The sequence below is a fragment of the Pectinophora gossypiella genome, chromosome 6, assembly GCF_024362695.1.
Source record: "Pectinophora gossypiella chromosome 6, ilPecGoss1.1, whole genome shotgun sequence".
Lineage (NCBI taxonomy): Eukaryota > Metazoa > Arthropoda > Insecta > Lepidoptera > Gelechiidae > Pectinophora > Pectinophora gossypiella.
Genome location: NC_065409.1, coordinates 9,445,777 through 9,467,891, shown reverse-complemented (window position 1 = coordinate 9,467,891; position 22,115 = coordinate 9,445,777). Strand labels below are relative to the sequence as shown.

The 22,115-nt window shown below is 41.3% G+C and overlaps 1 protein-coding gene across 1 annotated transcript in view; it reads right to left on the bottom strand.

Annotated features, from left to right (window-relative positions):
* Positions 1 to 22,115, bottom strand: part of LOC126367649 (uncharacterized) — a gene marked incomplete at its 5' end in the record, with an annotated part of 68,986 nt that overhangs the window by 13,372 nt on the left and 33,499 nt on the right. Inside the window, 43 exons of the mRNA XM_050011276.1 lie at positions 35 to 343; positions 433 to 1,086; positions 1,169 to 1,465; positions 1,556 to 1,858; positions 1,949 to 2,581; positions 2,743 to 3,384; positions 3,495 to 3,800; positions 3,886 to 4,185; positions 4,288 to 4,620; positions 4,801 to 5,424; positions 5,707 to 6,024; positions 6,105 to 6,407; positions 6,609 to 6,908; positions 6,988 to 7,323; positions 7,406 to 7,717; positions 7,866 to 8,498; positions 8,574 to 8,879; positions 8,965 to 9,264; positions 9,392 to 9,724; positions 9,811 to 10,125; positions 10,204 to 11,133; positions 11,227 to 11,535; positions 11,616 to 12,242; positions 12,328 to 12,969; positions 13,077 to 13,382; positions 13,482 to 13,781; positions 13,864 to 14,193; positions 14,447 to 14,761; positions 14,934 to 15,560; positions 15,667 to 15,975; positions 16,058 to 16,360; positions 16,449 to 16,772; positions 16,860 to 17,180; positions 17,268 to 17,900; positions 17,992 to 18,297; positions 18,383 to 18,676; positions 18,756 to 19,085; positions 19,192 to 19,506; positions 19,606 to 20,244; positions 20,321 to 20,626; positions 20,704 to 21,003; positions 21,084 to 21,410; positions 21,718 to 22,032. Of these exons, the coding sequence (XP_049867233.1) occupies positions 35 to 343; positions 433 to 1,086; positions 1,169 to 1,465; positions 1,556 to 1,858; positions 1,949 to 2,581; positions 2,743 to 3,384; positions 3,495 to 3,800; positions 3,886 to 4,185; positions 4,288 to 4,620; positions 4,801 to 5,424; positions 5,707 to 6,024; positions 6,105 to 6,407; positions 6,609 to 6,908; positions 6,988 to 7,323; positions 7,406 to 7,717; positions 7,866 to 8,498; positions 8,574 to 8,879; positions 8,965 to 9,264; positions 9,392 to 9,724; positions 9,811 to 10,125; positions 10,204 to 11,133; positions 11,227 to 11,535; positions 11,616 to 12,242; positions 12,328 to 12,969; positions 13,077 to 13,382; positions 13,482 to 13,781; positions 13,864 to 14,193; positions 14,447 to 14,761; positions 14,934 to 15,560; positions 15,667 to 15,975; positions 16,058 to 16,360; positions 16,449 to 16,772; positions 16,860 to 17,180; positions 17,268 to 17,900; positions 17,992 to 18,297; positions 18,383 to 18,676; positions 18,756 to 19,085; positions 19,192 to 19,506; positions 19,606 to 20,244; positions 20,321 to 20,626; positions 20,704 to 21,003; positions 21,084 to 21,410; positions 21,718 to 22,032 (17,265 nt within the window). The remainder of the gene's footprint in view (positions 1 to 34; positions 344 to 432; positions 1,087 to 1,168; positions 1,466 to 1,555; positions 1,859 to 1,948; positions 2,582 to 2,742; positions 3,385 to 3,494; positions 3,801 to 3,885; positions 4,186 to 4,287; positions 4,621 to 4,800; positions 5,425 to 5,706; positions 6,025 to 6,104; positions 6,408 to 6,608; positions 6,909 to 6,987; positions 7,324 to 7,405; positions 7,718 to 7,865; positions 8,499 to 8,573; positions 8,880 to 8,964; positions 9,265 to 9,391; positions 9,725 to 9,810; positions 10,126 to 10,203; positions 11,134 to 11,226; positions 11,536 to 11,615; positions 12,243 to 12,327; positions 12,970 to 13,076; positions 13,383 to 13,481; positions 13,782 to 13,863; positions 14,194 to 14,446; positions 14,762 to 14,933; positions 15,561 to 15,666; positions 15,976 to 16,057; positions 16,361 to 16,448; positions 16,773 to 16,859; positions 17,181 to 17,267; positions 17,901 to 17,991; positions 18,298 to 18,382; positions 18,677 to 18,755; positions 19,086 to 19,191; positions 19,507 to 19,605; positions 20,245 to 20,320; positions 20,627 to 20,703; positions 21,004 to 21,083; positions 21,411 to 21,717; positions 22,033 to 22,115) is intronic.

The window sequence follows — 22,115 nt, the reverse complement described above, 5'->3', positions numbered from 1 at the left end:
TTGTTTTATATATTTTAATATTTTTACTACTTACTTTCTACGATGATACATTTGACAAATGGATCTCCTTCATATCCTTGTCTACAAGAGCATATCGGAGCGTGGTTTACGACTCTGCATTCAGCGTTGTGACCGCATACATTGGTGCACGGATTGACACATTTTTGTCGAACGCAACTCTTTGACGCGTCGCATTCGGAGTTAACTGTACATTCTGGTCGACAGTTTGGAGGAGATCCGAAGAATTCCTGCATACATGAGCATGTTGCTACGCCATTGTTGTTTTTACATATTGCGTTGCTTCCGCATGGATTCGGTACACAAGGGTCTTGTGGAACTGGCGCTGAAACATAAAATAAATATAGTTGTAGACTATTTTAAATCGATTTTACTTTAAATAACCCTTACGGAATGATAAAATATTATACACACCAGGTTCATTTATGATGATGTGGCAGAACTGATATGGATTTCCAGTGTAACCTGGCGCACAGCTACATGAAGGCGCATGGTTTATCACTTGACATATCGCTGTCGATCCACACACTCCTGGACATGGGTCTTCACATTTGTTTCTTAGACAACCTTTGTTGTAAGGGCAGTCAGTATTAATGACACATTCGGGACGACAAGATTCATAGGGATTTCCAAAGTATCCAGGTTCACATATACACGCAGCGGCTCCATTTCTTGAAACTCTGCATTGAGCATTGGCACCACAAGGCGTCGGATTACAGGGATCAATTTTTTCCGCAGCTTGAGGCAAGAGGAAGCAAGATGTAAATGGATCACCGGTGTAACCTGCTTGGCAAGAACACATCGGGCTATGTAGATGTACTGCACAATTTGTATTTGTTCCGCAAGATCCCGGGCACGGGTCTCTGCACTTGTAATTGATGCAAGCTCTATTCGATGGACAATCATCACTAATGGTGCATTCACGACGACATTGTGGTGGGCTTCCCTCAAATGTTGGTTGACAGGAACATATATGTGAGTCACCTCCTGGTGTAGGCGTACATAAACTGTTTGGCCCACAGGGAGACGGAATACAGGGATTAGATGGTGGCCCCTCGTCAACTTGAACTGAAAAGAATAAAGCATTTAAGTCAACACGTAGTACAATGTTGCTATTGTTTGAATACTGACGCAATGTATAAATGCTCACCATAACAATGCGAGAACGGAGATCCTGTATATCTCGGAGGACAAGTACAAATTGGATTATGATTGTTGACGTTACAGATAGCATTATATCCGCATGAACCAGGACAAGGGTCTTGACATTTCCGATTAATACATGCGAGAGACGGAGAACAGTCTGTACTTTGGATGCATTCCGGACGACAGTTCGGTGGGTTGCCTATGAAACTTTCTACACACGCGCAAATTGCTTGTCCATTGGCCTCTCTACATATACTGTTCGGTCCACATGGTGACGGGTCGCATGGTCTACTTACTGGCTCTAAAATTGAAATTAAAATTAATAATTATACTTATGTTACAGTAATAGTAGACTTTCAGGATATGGCAGTATCAAATTGCGAAAACTTACTTTCAATCTTCACACATTGTGTAAATGCATTGCCAGTCATGCCACTTGGACAGCTGCAGACAGCAACGTGATTGTATACATTGCATTCCGCATTCAACCCACACATATCTTGACAAGGATTAATGCATTTTGAACGTAAGCAAGCCTTGTCTAACGGACAATCCGTGCTTAATACACATTCCGGACGACAACTGATGTAGGGATCGCCTTGGTATTCTGGTAGACAAGTGCATACACCGTTATTACATTGAGCATTGGGGCCGCACGGTGATGGATAGCACGGGTCAGTTGCTTGCGGTGGCTCTGAAATTAATAAATGGCATTGTTTTACGTTTGATATTAATAAAAAGAAAAACAATACGTTCAAGAAGATTATGAATTTGTATAATATACCTGGTGGTTTAATAGTACACACAGAGAACGGATTGCCTTGGTACCCAGTAGGGCAGAAGCAAACAGGTACATGGTTGATAACGTTGCAAATAGCATTCACACCGCAGGAGCCTTGACACGGATCTTGACATTTCATATTCATACAAGCCTTATCGTTACTACAATCGGCGTTAATCACGCATTCTGGTTTGCAGTTAGGTGGGCTTCCGAAGTATCCGACTAAGCACGAACAGGATGGAATTCCGCCGACATCGCGGCACACTGCGTTTGGTCCGCAGGGTGAGGGAATACAAGGGTTCGTTGGTAACATGATCGGAGGTTGGGGCTCAGGCAATACGTAGCAAATAGAGAACGGGTCGCCTGTGTACCCTTGCCTACATGTGCAGATTGGATTGTGTTTAATAACTCTGCATTCTGTGTTTACGCCGCACGCCTTTGGACAGGGATTGACGCACTTTTGTTGATCGCAAACTTTATCTAGAGTACACTCAGAACTGCTGGTGCATTCTGGTCGACACATGGGTGGTGATCCCTGGTAGCCGCTCAAACAAGTGCATGTAGCTATATTATTTTGTGACTTGCATTGACTGTTCGGGCCACACGGTGATGGATTGCAAGGGTCAGTTATTTCCACTGAAACATAAGAAATAGATGTAAAAATCGGAATATGCTGCATGCTAAAGTTGGCAAGGAGTCGGTGTACTATACACCTATGCAGGCGTGATGCTATGTTATATTATGTTTATTGGAATACACACTTCCCCATAAAAAATGTACTTAGGTTTTAAACTTACCTTGCTGTTTGAAAGTGCAGATTTTGTACGGGTCACCGTAATGTTGATCGGGACAAGAGCAACTTGGAATGTGATTAATGACGTTACATAACGCGTTTATGCCACAAGTGCCAGGACAAGGGTCGTAGCATTTATTCTGACGGCAAGCCTGGTTAGAAGGACAGTCTGAATTCAATGTGCATTCAGGTTTACAGGTTTCGTAAGGATTTCCGAAGTACCCTGGCAGACAAACACAAGAGCCAGCGCTATTTTGTTCTTTACAAACAGCATTAGCACCGCAAGGAGATGGCACACAGGGTGTTGGTCGTTCTTCAACCGTGGCTTCTACTATGACGTTGCAATACAGGAATGGGTCACCGGTATACCCGTTCTGACACAAGCATATGGGTGTATGGCTTACAACTCTACATTCAGCGTTTACACCACATGAGCCAGGACAAGGATCTCGGCACTTTCTATTTATGCAGGCCATGTTTTGTGAACATTCTGTATTACTTGTACATTCGGGTCTACAATTAGGTGGAGCGCCAATGAATTCTGGCATGCATCTGCAGTCTGCATTTTCCCCATTTTCTGTACATTGTGAATTAGGTCCACAGGGTGATGGTAAGCATGGGTTAACTTTTTCTGGTGGAGTAGCAGCTGTAAAAAAGAACGTGAAAAATATAAGCATTGACAAGTGGAATCTGCTTTCAACATATAGTAACATCTTGTGTTACAACTTATTATACTTATAACTTATTAATACTTACGTATCGGTAGGCAAGCAGAAAATGGATCTCCAGAATATCCAGGCGTACAAGTACATACAGGATTGTGATTTACAACTATGCATTGCGTGTTGCGTCCACAAGCTCCTGGACATGGGTCTATGCACTTTTGATTGGAACAAGCTTTATTTAGTTTACAGTCCGAGCTAACTGTACATTCAGGTCGACAATTTGGAGGGTTTCCAATGTATTCTTGGACGCAAACACATACTGCATGCCCATTTACTACTCTACATTGGCTATTGGGTCCACATGGTGAAGGTTCGCACAAGTTCGCTGGGGGTAACTCTGAATAAATAAACGTTTTATATTAATAAAATGTTTAAAGTCACACAATTATGAATTTATTTGTAATAATCATTATAATACATACCCAATACTTTAGAGCAGAAGACGAATGGCGATCCTGTGTAACCTGGAGGACATGCGCACATGGGAATGTGGTTGATCACTTCGCACAGAGCGTCTGTTCCGCATGTTCCAATACAAGGATTTCCACATTTATTACGCATACATGCCTTATCTCTTGGGCAGTCTGAGTTGAGCACACATTCTGGTTTGCAGGTGAAGTATGGGTCACCATGATATTCCGGTATGCATGAGCATGTGCCATCTTGACAAATTGCATTTGTACCACAGGGTGACGGAGAGCAAGGATTCACGGGCTCCACTTCTAGAACGATAATTATATTATTGATTAGTTTATTGTGCTTATGGTTAATAAAAATCCAAATTGTCAGTGAATTGTTGCAGTGACTGAAGTCTGAAATAATACCTTGAGGCATAGGACGGCAGCTGACGAACGGATCACCGGTGTATCCGGGTACACAGGAACAAATAGGTAAGTGGTTGTTGACGATACATTGAGCACTGCGTCCGCATGCTCCTGGGCACGGGTCTGCGCATTTGTTGTTAATACATGCCATGGCAGCACTGCATTCCGAATTTATGGTGCACTCAGGTCTGCATCTAGGTGGAGAGCCGATGTAGTTGGGACGGCAAGTACAGCGAGCTGTACCGCCATATTCCTGACACTCAGCATTCGGTCCACAGGGTGATGGAACGCAAGGATTGGCATTTTGAGGTGGTGGAGGAACAGACACTGGCACTGAAAGTACAATACCAATTAAATTTGTTATTGCCTGATTGTTTTTAAAATGAAATCACTAAAGCATATTATAATAATATGGAATAATACCTAGTATTTGATATTATAGTGCAGTAAGCTGTATACAATAAAATATCATTTACTTAGATAAAAAATTTGCTAAATAGAGAAAATACTTACTTGGTACACAGTTAGTGAACGGGTCCCCAGTAAATCGATCTTGGCATGAACAAATAGGATTGTGGGCAATAACTCTGCAATTTGCATTCCTTCCGCATTGGTTTCTGCATGGATTAACACACTTGCGATTTAAACATGCTTTATCGCTCGTACATTCGCTATTAATTGTGCATTCCGGTCGACAGTTCGGTGGAGTTCCCATAAAGTCTGTCATACAACTGCACACTGCTTGTGAATTTACTTCACGGCATTGACTGTTGGGGCCACAAGGAGATGGCGTGCAGGGCGCTGGTTTGATTACATCTTCTACAATTTCCACGCAGTATGAATATGCGTTGCCAGTCAGTCCCGGTGGGCAGTAACAAGAGGGCAAGTGATTCACGACCTGACAGATTCCGTTAGGAGCGCATACTCCAGGACAAGGGTCTCTACATTTGTTTTGTACACAAGCTAACATGGGTGGACAGTCACTGTTTATTACACATTCGGGTCTACATCCTTCGTATGGATTTCCGACGTAGGTTTCTAGGCACTTGCAAGAACCTGCTCCGTTTCTCTCAGTACATTCCGCATTAAGTCCGCATGGCGAAGGATCACAAGGTGAACTATATTCTACGACAGTGTCTGAAAATAAATATTTGTGTTAAATCCATTGATGTACTATAAACAAAAAGACTCACATTCGCTACGGAGTTTTACCAAAAAAGCTCACGTAACATTATGTAAATACGCATATATTAGTACCTATAAGTCGTCTTCTCAAATTAAGATGTTATGACTGTTCAAATAACGTGCAATATCGGTTGTACGGTCACGAGCATTAATATGTATACACTTTAGTACCATGTCACATGAACTTTTTTGACAAATTGAACTGTAAGTCTCACTAAATAAATATCAAATTACCTTTGACTGGACTGCATGAAACTAGAGGATCTCCAGTTTGACCAAATGGACATGAGCACACCAGAGCATGGCTTATAATTTTGCAGTCAGCGTTGTACCCACAACTACCTGGGCATGGATCTTTACATCGTTGATTGACACATGCCAAATTGCTTGGACATTCAGAATTACTGACGCATTCTGGTCGGCAGTTTGGAGGAGAACCATTGTAATCCGGCTGACAAGTGCATGATGGCGATTCTCCGATAACTTTACATACTGAGTATGGACCACACGGAGATGGTGTGCAGGGGTCGACAGGAGGCAATGGTGTCGCAACTGAAATAGACATTAATTAATGCTTTATATAAAAAACGGATTCTTCAAGTTCAACGTAACACAATATTTTGTAATTTTACCTATCAGAGAACAGCGTGTAAATGGATCGCCGGTGTATTGCGCTGGGCATGAGCAAATAGGATTGTGGTTGATAACTTCACATTTTGCTCCATAGCCACAAGTACCCAAGCAAGGATTGATGCACTTATGATTGTTGCAGGCTTCATTTTGTGGGCACTCAGCACTTATTGTACATTCTGGTCGACAGGATGGAGGACTACCAATGAACGCTGGCAGACACGAGCATACGGCTTGGTTGTTCACGGGTCTGCATTGACTGTTCGGGCCGCATGGACTTGGGTTGCAGGGTTCCACGATAGCAACTGAAAGATTGGATAAGTAAATATGTTGTATTTACACTAATACTTCGAAAATACTTGGTTTAGACCGAGATATTCTGTTTGTATGCCCACTAAGGGTTCTGTTTTCCGCATTTAGTCTCTAAGATGGCTCATTATGCGTGCGATTCTGTTTGTATTACGTGTAGCAAATAAGTTATCGTATAAAACAAATATGGTACTCACTCTCGATTCTGTGACATTCCAAGAAAGCGTTACCAGTTGCTCCTTCAGGACAGGAACACATTGGAATATGATTAAACACATTGCATTGGGCAGATGGAGCGCATGTTCCTGGACATGGGTTTATACACTTATTGCGGCTGCATACTTTGTCTATAGGACAATCATTGTTATTTACACATTCTGGTTTACAGCCGAAATATGGGTCTCCATGATAGTCATTCAAGCACATGCATATTCCATCTCTACATTGAGCGTTGAATCCACATGGCGATGGGTTGCATGGATCCAATGGAATATTATCTAAAATAAACAAATATTTCATTAAAATAGATTAATACATCATTAAGAATATTTAAAAATCTTTAAAAAGTGTATTTACCTATTACTGGTGGTAAAACAGCACAACTGGTGAATGGATCGCCAGTAAATCCTTGTGAGCATGAGCAAGCCGGTGAGTGGCTGAACACCGTGCACACAGCATTTTGTCCACAGCTTCCAGGACAGGGGTCTCGGCATCTCATATTCATACACGCCATGTTTGATGGACAATCTTGATTAATAGCACATTCAGGTCTACAATTTGGTGGACTTCCTAAATAGTTCGGCATGCAATTACAAGATGGTGACCCATTAATATCACGACATTCAGCGTTATTACCACATGGGCTTGGGACGCAAGGGTTTTTGTATATTTCTGGAATGTGCTGCACTGGCGCTGAAATTAAAAAAATAACTGTGTAAAAAATTTGGAACAGTGATCAACGTAGACAAACAAGTGGATATAAAAAAATACGTACGTTGTGGATAACAGCGAGTAAAGGGGTCTCCAGTGAAACTAGGGCTGCAAGAGCATATAGGACTGTGATTTATCACTCTACAGTCAGTATTAGATCCACAGTGTCCAGGGCATGGAGGAGAGCATTTTTGATTAATGCAAGCCTTATCCGTGGGGCACTCTGAGCTTACTGTACACTCAGGTCGACATCCCGGTGGCGATCCTATATAATTAGGCATGCAAGAACATACGCTTTGACCATTTACTGGACGACAGACGCTATTTGGTCCACATGGATTTGGTACGCATGGAGTTGGGATTTCTGGTAACGGTTCTGTAAAAAAAGAATCATCATCTATCGTGTGGGTTGTGAGGTGGAGTACCAATATCATCAACATTCAAGAAAAAAAGAAAAACCAATTATTCACATAAATGTTAAATGTTAGTAAAAATACGTCGAAGTAATAGCACCATTTACCTACCATTTTGAATATCACATCTTCGGTATGGATCGCCTGTATATCCCTGAGGGCAACTGCATGTTGGTAAATGGTTAACCACGGCACATGTTGCTAGAGATCCGCAAGTACCAGGACATGGGTCTTGACATTTATTACGAATACATGCTTTATTCGGTGTACAGTCGGTATTTACAGTACATTCCGGGCGGCAGCCTTCATATGGGTTTCCGATATATTCTGGCAGACAACTACATGAACCAGCTCTATTTTGCTCTTTACATATGGCGTTGGGCCCACATGGCGATGGCTCACAAGGACTTGATCGATCGGGAATACTTTCTTGTACAAAATTACAGCTGGAGAATGGATCACCAGTGTAACCGTTATCACAGAAGCATGTCGGCGAATGGCTGATTGTTCTACACTGAGCGTTTACACCACATGCATTAACGCAAGGGTCTTTACATTTTTGGTTTATGCATGCCTGATTAGACGGACATTCACTATTGCTAGTACATTCCGGTCTACAATATGGAGGCGATCCAAAGAAGTTCGGCATACATGTACATGAAGGAGAGCCAGATGCTTCTTTGCAAATAGAGTTAGGACCACACGGAGAAGGAGTGCAAGGTGTCACATCGGCAAGTGGTGGTCCTAAAAATAAACATACCATTATGTATTTTGCTGACTAAAAGTGTTATTATTATTTTTTACCTTTGTGATACTTACTATATGGCACACATCTGACAAATGGATCTCCTGTATATGAAGCTGGACAAATACAGATAGGATTATGTTTTACAACATTACATTTTGCTTGAACGCCACATGATCCGATGCAGGGGTCGATACATTTCTGGTTACTACACGCCTTGTTGGAGGGGCAATCTGAGCTTACAACACATTCAGGTCGGCATAATGGAGGGCTACCTCTATATCCTGGTACACAAGTACATACTGCTTGTCCGTTCACTTCTCTACAATGACTGTTTGGTCCACAAGGCGATGGAAGGCATGGATTTTTCAGACTTGGCACTGTGGAATTTAATAAAGGTTTAGTAGAAGAATTTTAAGAAGCCTAGCCAGAAACATATGTTTTACAATTGTTTTTATCACTTACGTTGTATAGGATCGCAATTATAGAATGCGTTGCCAGTCATTCCTTGAGGGCAGCTGCACATAGGTATATGGTTTAACACTTCACAAATAGCGTTCGAAGCACATGTGCCTCTGCAAGGATCGACACACTTGTTCTTTACACATGCTTTCTCTCTTGAGCAGTCTGAGCTTAGAACACATTCGGGTCGACAGCCAACGTAAGGGTCACCTTGATGTTCCTCAATGCAATAGCAGTTGCCGTCTCTACATATGGCATTTAAACCGCAGGGAGATGGATTGCATTTGTCGACGATGTCTAATTCTAAAACAAAAACTTAATGATTAAATCTTCTAGTATTCAGTAGTAAAGTAACAGTAATTGGCACAATGTTTTATTAAGTTATAATGTTATTAACGATGAAAATAGCTGTATTAAAAATATTACTTACCAAGTGGTTTTGGATTACAAACATTAAAAGCATCACCGGTATATCCTTCGGGACAGGTACACATGGGCGTATGACGTGATACTGTGCATAATGCACCTATACCACATGATCCTTGACATGGATCACGGCATTTTTGTTGAATGCATGCCTGAGAACTTTGACATTCAGCGTTGATTGTGCACTCAGGCCTGCAATTCGGCGGACTTCCGATATAAGTTGGCATACAACTGCACGATGGTATGTTTCCAATCTCTTGGCATATTGCATTAGGCCCACATGGTGAAGGCAGACATGGGTTTCTGTATGGTTCTAACTCGACATTGGCAACAGGGGCTAAAATAAAAGAATACAAATAATGACATAGGCATGTTGCTTATACAGGTAGAATTGGAAAAACAGATAAACATGTTGTTACTTACGTGGCAAAGGATTACATCTTGTGAATGGATCACCGGTGTAACGTTGCTTGCATTGGCATATTGGACTGTGATTGATCACTCTACATTCAGAGTTGATGCCGCACGTTCCCAGACACGGATTTTCACATCTCTGATTGATACAAGCTTTATCTCTAGAACATTCGGTGCTTACGACGCACTCTGGATGACATCCAGGTGGAGATCCAATGTAATTTGGTAAACATGAGCATACTGCTTGTTGATTTACTTCTTGACATTTGCTGTTTGGCCCACATGGTGATGGTTGACAAACGTTAATTGGTATTTGCGCAACTTCTGCAAATAAGGAGGAATCATTATTAGCAACTTGCATAGAAACACGTTAGCGAAATTTTACTTTTAAATTTTACTCACGTTCAGGAGTGCAGTACCGGAATGGATCGCCAGTATGGCCACGTTCACATGAGCAAGAAGGAGCATGATTAACCACTTGGCAAATTGCATTTGGTGCGCAAGCTCCTGGACAGGGATCCTGACATTTATTTTGCAGACATGCCTTGTTGGACGGACAGTCGGTGTTAATTAAACATTCTGGTCTACAACCTTCGTAAGGATTTCCGTGATACTCTGGCAAGCATGTGCAAGAGCCAGCGCCATTAAATTCTTTGCATATAGCATTAGCGCCACAGGGAGATGGTTGACATGGTGTTGTAATATCTTGTACTATTTCTATTCTGTGACATTCTACAAATGGATTTCCTGTGTAATCATATATACAAGAACATGAAGGCGAATGACTTATGACGTGACATTCTGCGTTGGCGCCACATGATCCAACACAAGGATCCATGCATTTTTCGTTGATGCAGGCGCGATGTGTGGGACATTCAGAATTGCTAATGCATTCTGGCTTGCAATAAGGTGGTGACCCAACAAATCCGGCAAGACAAGAGCACGAGGGCGCACCTGAAGTTTCCTTACAAACGGAGTTAGGTCCACAAGGAGATGGTACGCATGGATTCACAGGCTCGGGAGTAAATTCTTGTATAATACACCTTACAAATGGATTTCCTGTATTCGATGGTGGGCACGAACAAATAGGATTGTGATTAATCACTTGACATTGGGCTCCAATTCCACATGCTCCTTGGCAAGGATTTATACATTTCCTGTTGCTGCAAGCTTCACTAGGTAAACAATCAGTGCTGACTACACATTCCGGTCTACAGGAAGGTGGGCTTCCTATGAATCCAGATAGACAGGAGCATACTGCTTGCCCATTTATATCACGACATTGACTGTTAGGTCCACATGGGCTGGGTTGACAAGGTCGTGGTGTTTCAACTGAAAGAAAATTAAATGTCAGATTAATATCATATCAAGTAATTAATATCATATCTTAAGAAATTTTGTATATTTACTACTGTTTTAACTAACCTATTAATGTAACGCATTGTACGAAAGCGTTTCCTGTCATACTTTCTGGACATCTACACATGGGAACGTGATTGATAACTTCACAAATTGCGTTGCTTGCACATACGCCGCTGTTGCATGGATTCACGCATTTGTTACGGAAACATGCCTTATCTTGTGCGCAGTCTGAGCTTAGTACACATTCAGGTCGACATTCAAAGTAGGGATCTCCTTGATATTCCGGAAGACATGTGCATTCACCGCTATTACATATTGCGTTTGCACCACATGGCGAAGGATTGCAAGGATCTATTTCATCACGAGGAGGTTCTGTAAGCAAAAAGTTTGAAATATGAATGATCAAGTTTTCTTAAAATCTTTTGGTATATAGTTTTGACAATAATACATACGTTGTAATTTGCATTCGATGAAAGCATCGCCGATATAATTGTCTAAGCAGGTACAAATTGGCATGTTATTTTTCACAAAACATTGAGCATTTATTCCGCATGACCCTGGACAAGGATCCTTGCATCTCTGATTTATACATGCCAGGTTACTTGCACAATCGGCATTAATTGTACATTCTGGGCGACAGTTCGGTGGTGCACCTATGTAGTTGGGCTGACATGTGCAGGATGGAATACCTCCAATGTCCCGACATTGACTGAATGGTCCACAGGGTGATGGCAAACATGGGTTCTTTAGTGGTTCATTTTCTACTGGTGCTATCATTAGATAACATCTGCTGAATGGATCACCTGTGTATCGGTCTATACAAGAGCAAATCGGACTGTGGTTTATCACGTGACACCGAGCATTTTGACCACATTGACCTACGCATGGATCGCTACATTTCTGACTAATGCAAGCTCTATTTGTCGGACATTCAGAACTAACAACACATTCGGGCCTGCAGTTAGGTGGGGAGTTACGGTATCCCGGAAGACAACTGCATACGCCTTGCTCATTTACTACTTTGCAAACACTGTTTGGACCGCATGGTGATGGAGTACAAGGATTCGATGTCTCGATTTCTGTAAAAAAAATATTGTATATGTAAAGGTGCATATATTTGACAATATTATAAAATTAAAACTTAGTAATCACACGTATACTTACGTTGTATAATAATGTTACAATATTGGAAAGGATTTCCTGTGTATCCCTGTAAGCAAGTGCATATGGGAACGTGATTCACAGTCTGGCACTGCGCATTATATGCGCAAGTGCCTGGGCACGGATCTTGACATTTATTTTGCTGGCATACTCTATTTGACGAACAATCTGAGTTAACTGTGCATTCGGGCCGACATCCTTCATAGGGATTTCCAAAATAACCAGGGGAACAAGTGCATGAGCCGGCATTATTACGCTCTGTACAGATAGCGTTGCTTCCACATGGTGATGGGGTGCATGGTGTTGGTCGTTGCTCTGGAGGAGCATGTTGTTGCAAATTGCATGACACAAACGGATCTCCAATGTAACCAGGTGGACAAACGCAGTTAGGACTGTGACTTACTACTCGACATTGAGCCGAGGAACTACAAGCACCTGTACAAGGATCCCCACATTTATTGTTAATACACGCTAAGTGATTTGGACACTCGCTGTTCGTTGTGCATTCTGGACGGCAATTAGGTGGTACCCCGACATATTGAGGCATGCACGAGCAAGAAGGCGAATCATTTATAGCCTGGCAGATAGAGTTAGGTCCACATGGCGACGGTGAGCAAGGATTTACTTGGGGTGGGATTTCAAGTGCTGCAAATAAGGGAATAAAAGTTAAAACTTATTAACGGTTTGAATTTTTATAAATTGCTCGTATATCATTGTCACAGTTATTTTAAATATAAAAAAATATTACTTACGTTTTGGAATACATCTACTGAATGGATCTCCGGTGAAACCGTTAGGGCATGAACATATGGGATTGTGATTTATCACATCACATAATGCTCCAATACCACAAGCTCCAGTGCAAGGATTGATACATTTGTAATTATTACACGCCTTATTAAGTTGACATTCAGCACTTGTGGTGCATTCAGGCCGGCAAGTTGGTGGGTTGCCCGAGTAGCTTGGTAGACATGAGCATACTGCAACGTTATTTATTTCTCTGCATTGGCTGTTGGGTCCGCAGGGGCTGGGGTTACACGGATTTGTTGGCAAAGGTGCTGTAATAAAATATGTCAAAATTATAAAGTATAAAGAAAATCAATTTAAAAATACTAGTATAATAATAATAATATACATATAGGTTCTCATTTAATTACCTTGAAGCAGATTACAAGCTACAAATGAGTTGCCAGTGTAACCAGCTGGGCAGCTGCACATAGGAACATGGTTTATTACTTCGCATATAGCATTACTGCCGCAGGTGTCTGGGCAGGGCCTTACACACTTTTTCCTCACACAAATTTGGTCTCTTTGACAATCTGTACTGACAGTACATTCCGGTCTACAACCGACATAAGGATCGCCGTGATATTCTGGTAAACACGTGCAGTCGCCGTTATTGCATATAGCGTTGCTGCCGCATGGTGAAGGGTTGCATAAATCAAGGGGTGCAGGATCTAGGGCAAATAACAATGTTTTATTACTATTTCAATTCGTTCATAGAGAATGTAAATATATATTTTTTGTTAGTTTCTTTACCTTTTATCGGTTGTAGTATGCACTGCGTAAATGGATCTCCTTTGAACCCTTCAAGACAAGTGCAGATGGTGACATGATTAAGTACTGAGCAGCGTGCATTTTGACCACAAGACCCAGGGCACGGGTCTTTGCATTTTTCATTTATACAAGCTAGTGAGCTCATACAGTCTTGATTTGTAACACATTCTGGTCGGCAGTTCGGTGGGCTTCCTAAGTAATTTGGAGAGCATGAGCAGGATGCCTGTCCACCATTGTTGCGACAAATGGAATTCGGACCGCAGGGTGATGGTACACAGGGGTCCCTCGTCTCATCCAATGACGGTAATATGGCTGTAATAATAATGATTTTAGCATTCTCTTCCTAAAATCTATTAAACAAAATAATAGATGAATACAAAATTTCTTTATTTTCAGGCAAGTAATTTTTGACTAATTGTTAGTCATTGTCATTGTTTTTACTTTAAACGCGGTAAGAACCCGTTATTTTGTATTTTAATTGTTAGTCAGTTAAAAATTAGAAGTTAAATATTTTGAATTTAAACGTAAGAATTTTGTTTCATATTAATATGAAACTATTAATTACCTGGTTTGGGATAGCATCTCGTGAAAAGATCCCCTGTAAATCCTGTAGTGCAACTACAAATAGGATTGTGGTTGAATACTCTACATTCAGCTCTTTGTCCACATGGACCGGGACAGGGATTCACGCACTTCTGATTTACACATGCTTTGTCAGTACTACAATCGGAGTGTAATAAACATTCCGGCTTGCAAGCTGGTGGTTGGCCGAAATAATTTGGCATACAGCTACAAACTGCCTGACCGTTGATCTCGCGACATTGACTGTTAGCCCCACATGGATTAGGATAACAGACGTTCACTGGAGTCGGATCGGGTACTGAAATTAAAGATTTCGGTTAGTTAGAGGAAAATCTTATGTGCTGATTCCTACAGATGCCATTTAAGACGACAGATAAGAAAATGACAGGTATTACTTAAAATAAAATTAGAAGGTGTCTGCGTGAATTAGGGCCACTTATAATATAGCTACATAGTCACAAACTATTTACCAGTTATTGGAGAACACCGTCGGTATGCATCGCCGGTATAACCGACAACGCAAACGCAATTTGGAGAGTGGTTAACTGTTGTACATTCGGCATTAACTCCGCAGGTTCCTGGACAGGGGTCTTGACACTTGTTTCCAATACATGCTCTGTTACCGGGACAATCTGAGTGACTCACACATTCTGGACGGCATCCTTCATATGGATTTCCGAAATATCCTTCATTACATGTGCATGAGCCTACTTTGTTTTGTTCTTTACATACAGCATTAGATCCACAAGGTGAGGGCGAACAGGGTGTTAAAATTTCAGTATAAACTTGTAATGAGCATTGTGTAAATGGGTCGCCAACATATCCTTGTGGACATATACACATGGCTGAGTGGCTAACTACGCGACATTCAGCGTTTGCACCACAAGTTCCAACACATGGGTCTTTACATTTCAAATTAACGCAAGCCAATTGTGTAGGACATTCACTGTTACTGATACATTCCGGTTTACAGTAAGGCGGTTGTCCTTTGTATTCAGGCATGCATGTGCACGATGGACTTCCGTTGATTTCTTGGCATATTGAATTAGGTCCACATGGTGAAGGCTGGCACGGATTGACTTCTACTGGAGGTGCGTCTAAAATACGAGTGCGTTATAAGTAAATTACCTACATAAATGTAAATTAGTTACAAAACTGTATTCTACTATTTTCATGTCTCCGTATGTGTGTTTGAATACTTACTTGCTACAAATGTACACTGTACGAATGGATCACCAGAATGAGCTGGTGGGCATGCACAAATTGGATTGTGGTTCACCACTTCGCATGTTGCTCTTACTCCGCATACCCCTATGCAAGGATTTACACATTTTTGCTGCATACAAGCCTGATTTTGTGGACATTCAGAATTGGACACACATTCAGGCCTACAAGCTGGTGGTATGCCGAGATATGTGGGTAGACATGAACATACGGCTTGTTTGTTTATCTCTCGACATTGACTGTTTGGACCACATACTGCCGTACTACATGGACGTTCAGTAGGGGTAGCTGTAACATAAGGATTTATTGATTATTTTTGTCAATTTAATACGGTAGATATTTTTTGTTAATAACTACTCTAAGTACATACCTCTATTAGGATTACATGTGACAAAGGCATTTCCAGTAAATCCAGCATTGCAACTACACATTGGAATGTGATTGATAACTTGACAGATGGCATTTTGACCGCAGGCTCCGATACAAGGATCGACACATTTTCTTTGGACGCAAGCTTTGTTTTGATCACAGTCGGTGCTGTATACACATTCTGGTCGACAATTGAAGTATGGGTCGCCATGATACTCTGGTAAACATTGGCACTGGCCGTTAACACATTGAGCGTTCGGACCACATCTTATATTAGCGCATGCATCTAGTATATTAGGTTCCACTGAAAAAGAAAAAAATAATAATCCCCAAACGTCATTTCAATCTCTAATTTTAGCGTGTATTATTTAAAAAAAAGAACACAATCATACCTTCTAAAGGTTTAGGTCTGCAGCTGGTAAATGGATCTCCTACATATCCTTCAATACAAGTACAGATGGGTATGTGATTAAGCACACTGCATGTAGCTGACACTCCGCATGACCCAGGACAAGGATCGCGGCATTTTGAATTGATACATGCTTGGTTACTGGCGCAGTCAGGATGTATAGTACACTCTGGTCTGCAATTTGGAGGGCTTCCTATGAATGTTGGATGACAAGAACATGATGGGCTGCCGCCAATATCTCTGCATTCAGCATTAGGACCACATGGAGACGGAATACAAGGATTTTTAATTTCTGGTATTGGTTCATCTGCAAAAAAGATATATTACAGCACACAATTTACTATCAAGATTAACGTTAGGCATCTTATAAAATATTTGAAAGATTGTTACTTACATTGAATTGGAGTACAGCGAGTAAATGGATCTCCGGTGTATGAAGATTTACATGAACAAATTGGACTATGATTTATTACTTTGCAGTTGGCATTAAGGCCGCAAGGTCTTGGGCAAGGATCTACGCATTTGTTTTTGAGACAAGCCTTGTCGTGTGGACATTCTGAGCTCACTACACATTCTGGTCGACAATTAGGTGGCGAACCAACGTATTCAGGTAAGCATGAGCATATAGCTTGACCGTTCTGAGTTCTACATTGGCTGTTGGGTCCACATGGTGATGGATAGCAGGCATCCACGGGAGCAGGTAGAGGTGTTGGCTCTAAAAAATGGATGAACATTATTATAATTAAAATGTATAACACTTAAAAAAATGTATAAAGGTTTTGTCAAGTACTAAAAAATTTACCTTGATATACGCAATATTTAAATGGATCTCCAGTAAACCCATTTATGCAGCTACATAAAGGTGAGTGATTGACTACTTGACAATCTGCATTAGTACCACAACTTCCTGGACAAGGATCCGCACATTTATTATTGACGCAAGCTCTATTTGAGGGGCAATCTGTATTGACTACACATTCTGGTCGACAACCTTCGTACGGGTTACCGAAATAACCTTCAATGCAACTACATGACCCAGCGTTGTTTCTTTCTTTGCACATAGCGTTAGCGCCACAAGGTGAAGGCGAACATGGATTAGTTAATGGTTCAATCTGCAAAGGAGTTTGTCTGCATGCCGAAAACGGATCACCAGTATATCCGTAGGGACATAAACAAATAGGCGAGTGGCTAACAACTTTACATTCTGCATTGGTGCCGCAAGCGCCTTCGCAAGGGTTTTTACATTTCATGTTAATGCACGAGAGATGAAGAGAACATTCTTCGTTGCTACTGCATTCTGGTCTGCAGTAAGGTGGTTGACCTTGGAATCCTTCCAAGCAAGTACATGATGGGGCTTCGTTAACTTCTTTGCAAATAGAGTTTGGCCCACAAGGTGAAGGTGTGCATGGATGTACGGGTTCTGGCAGTCGATCCGCTGTAATGATTTATAAAATTTTAATAGTTATTAAATATTAGTACCAATATAATAGCGACACAATATATGAAAGTGATATTAAAATACTTACGAAGTTTGAAGCATCTTGAAAATGGATCCCCGGAGAATGATGTTGGACAAGTGCAAATTGGGTTATGATTTACAACTTTACATTCAGCATTTACGCCACATGAGCCAATGCATGGGTTAATACAATGCTGATTACTACACGCTTGACTCAAAGGACATTCTGCACTTATTGTGCATTCAGGTCGGCAGGTTGGTGGTGATCCTATGTAGTTTGGTGCACAGGAACAAATGGCTTGACCATTTATTTCTCTGCATTGGCTGTTAGGGCCACATGGAGAAGGCTGACAACGATTTTCAATTACTGCTTCTGAAATGTGTTAAACACTATTAATTAGACGCAATTCCACGAATCGTCTGCCGTCATTAAAAATCCGAAAGTCATTAAAACGTACCTAAAACAGGACGGCATTCAACAAATGCATTGCCGGTCATTCTTTCTGGACAACTGCACATTGGTATGTGATTAATAACATTGCAAATTGCTGTACGGGCACAAGTGCCGGGACAAGGATCCATGCACTTATTACGAATACAAGCTTTGCTGCGATCACATTCTGAGTTTTGGACGCATTCAGGGCGACAACCAGAATAAGGATCACCTTGAAATTCAGGTAAACATGTGCATTGCCCTTTAAAACATTCTGCGTTGGCTCCACAGGGCGAAGGATTGCATGGGTCGTCTTGTACTGTAAAACAATAGAATTATATTTTAAAATACTCTGTAACAGCTATGAATATGATTATTCTTTTAGTCCTATGTTTTACCTTTCGGCGGTATTGGTGTACATTGTGTAAACGCATTTCCAGTGAAGCCATCTATGCAGGTACAAACGGAAAAGTGTTTGATGACTTGGCAGTTTGCGTTTATTCCACAGGAACCAGGACAAGGGTCTCTGCACTTCTGATTAATACAAGCAAGATTGCTAGGGCACTCTTCGTTTATACTACATTCAGGTCTGCAGTTTGGTGGACTTCCTTCGAAGTTGGGTAAACATGAGCAAGATGGCGTGCCTCCAATATTTCGACATTGTGCATTAGCGCCACAAGGTGACGGAATGCAGGGATCTCTATCAGGTGCCGGAATTGGTGGTGGTGCTAGAAAGAAAATTATAAATTAATAATATGTCCTTATTTTTACAAAAAAATAGTTTATACAACAAGTAAACTATTTGCAATTAATGAATATTATATAATAACTTACTCGGAATTATATAGCATCTGGAGAATGGATCTCCTGTATATTTGTTTTGACACGTGCATATGGGACTATGATTAATAACTCTGCAATCAGCATTTTGACCGCAAGTTCCTGGGCACGGAGATAAACACTTTTGATTTTTGCAGGTTTTATCTGTTGGACATTCTGTGCTTACGACACATTCGGGTCTGCAGTTTGGTGGAGAACCTCTGTACTCAGGTAGACATGAACACACACTTTGACCGTTTGATATTCTACATTGACTGTTGGGACCACATGGCGATGGCTGGCATGGATTGGTCTCGACCTCAATTTGTTCTAAAAATATAATAATAAATTTTAGTATTACGTGATGGCGTCTAACTAGACCTGGACATGTACATTTCGAAGGGTGTAGTAATATAATATTTAACTTACGTATAGTAATACATTGACGGAACGGATCTCCGGTGTATCCAGCGCGACATGTACACAATGGCGAATGATTCACTACTTGACAGTCGGCGTTCGCTGCACACGTTCCTGGACACGGGTCAATGCACTTATTTCTTGTACAAGCTTTATTACTTGAACAGTCAGAATTCACCAAACATTCAGGATGACACCCTTCATAAGGATTTCCAAAGTATCCTTGCACACACACGCAAGCGCCAGCTCCAGATTGCTCTCTACATTCTGCGTTCAAACCGCACGGTGATGGAGTGCACGGAGATAATGGCTCGTACGCAGAAATAGCGTTAATGCTACACTGTATAGAGGCATCACCAGTGTAACCTTCAGGGCAGATGCAAATTGCCGTGTGACTAACAACTCTACATTCTGCGTTTGCACCACAAGCTTGCACGCAAGGGTTCTGACATTTTCTATTTATACAAGCCGTTTGAGGGGCACATTCACTGTTGGCTATACACTCAGGACGACAATTTGGTGGTGCTCCAATAAATTCAGGCATACATTGACATGATGGTATCTCTCCACCCGTTGGTTGACAAATAGAATTAGGACCACATGGAGATGGTTGACAAGGGTTTACCGGTGTTGATGGTATTGCGACTGCTGTAACAATTAAAAAAAATTACAAACAATGTCAATTAAGTAAATGTCAGTCACGTGTGATATAGGTTTAACTTACGAATTGATATGCATCTTGTAAATGGATCTCCTGTTAGACCAGAAGGACAACTGCATATTGGGTTGTGATTGACGACTTGACATTTAGCTGCAATACCACATGTTCCTTGGCAGGGGTCTATACATTTTTGATTGCTGCATGCCTTGTCCAGCGGACAATCAGAACTTGAAACGCATTCTGGTCGACATACTGGTGGTGCTCCACGGAAACCAGGCAAGCAGGAACATACAGCTTGGTCGTTAAATTCTCTACATTGGCTGTTTGATCCACAAGGACTAGGTTGACAAGGATTTACTGGTAAAACATCTGTAAAATAAAATTTGAGTAAGAATTTGCATATAGAACATTTAAAATGAAAGTCACCTGAATCAATCAATTCTTACCTCTAATGGGGTTACATTGAATAAACGCATTTCCTGTGGTTTTTGGTGGACACGTACAAACTGCCATATGGGTAACGACTTCACAGTTGGCATTTACTCCACATGTGTTTATGCAAGGATTGACACAACGGTTTCTGACGCAAGTTTTATCTAAGGGACAATCAGAACTCATGGTACACTCAGGGCGACATTCGAAGTACGGGTCTCCTGAATATTCCGGCAGACAGGTACAGACGCCGTCATTACAGACTGCATTGGGTCCACACGGTGAAGGATTGCAGGGGTTTACTGGTGTTGTATCTGTAATAATTAATTAATTACTGATTAAATTATTTGCACCACGTTTTAACATTGTTTATTGAATGAAAACATAAACATACCCATTTCAGGTTTCAAAGAGCAGCTATTGAATGGATCACCAATGTACCCGTCGTTACAAATACAAATAGCCAAGTGGGATTGTACTCTGCAATTAGCGTTGATACCGCATGAACCGGGGCAGGGGTCAATGCACCGCCGGTTGATACACGCCTTGTCACTTGGACAATCAGTATTAATTGTACATTCTGGACGACAGTTCGGCGGACTTCCCATGTATTGAGGCAAACAAGAGCATGACGGAACTCCATTAATATCTCTACACTGAGAGAACGGTCCACAGGGAGAAGGTACGCAAGGATTTGTTGGAACAAGCACTACATCGTTAACTGTAACAAGGAATTAATTTATGTATTATGATTATGAAACATAGGCGCACGACCATATTCCCAATTGGGCTAGTCAGATCCATAGCAAGATAAACTGAGTACCCACGCTTAACCTGAGCTTTCTTTTAGACTAACGTGATAGGTAACCAACTGATAGTGAAAATTGCATTAAAGATAAATTAATAACAAGTATCGATACGGCGCGCGTTGCCTCGTTCGGGAAGCCAGGCGGTGACATAGGATTGCAGTGTCATTATGATTAAGAGTCACTCAGTCAGTCAATGAATAAAATAATTCAAGTCCTTACTTGGTAAATTATAACATCTGTTGAACGGATCACCAGTGTAACGTGATTGACATGTGCATACTGGACTGTGATTGATGACTTTACACTCCGCGTTTAGCCCACAAACGCCTTCACATGGATTCCTACATTTTTGACGTATACAAGCTTGTTGTTGAGTACATTCAGAGCTGACAAGACATTCAGGTCTGCAGGCAGGTGGAGTACCAACAAACTCAGGCTGACAAGTGCATACAGCTTGGTCATTAGATACTTTGCACACGCTATTTGGCCCACATGGTGATGGTACACACGGGTCTCTTGTGACTGATGGTATATCTGTAAAAAATAATCCATGATTAATTATTACACTACTTTTTTATATTCGATGTTTCGCATCGAATTAAACACCTTTAAAACTC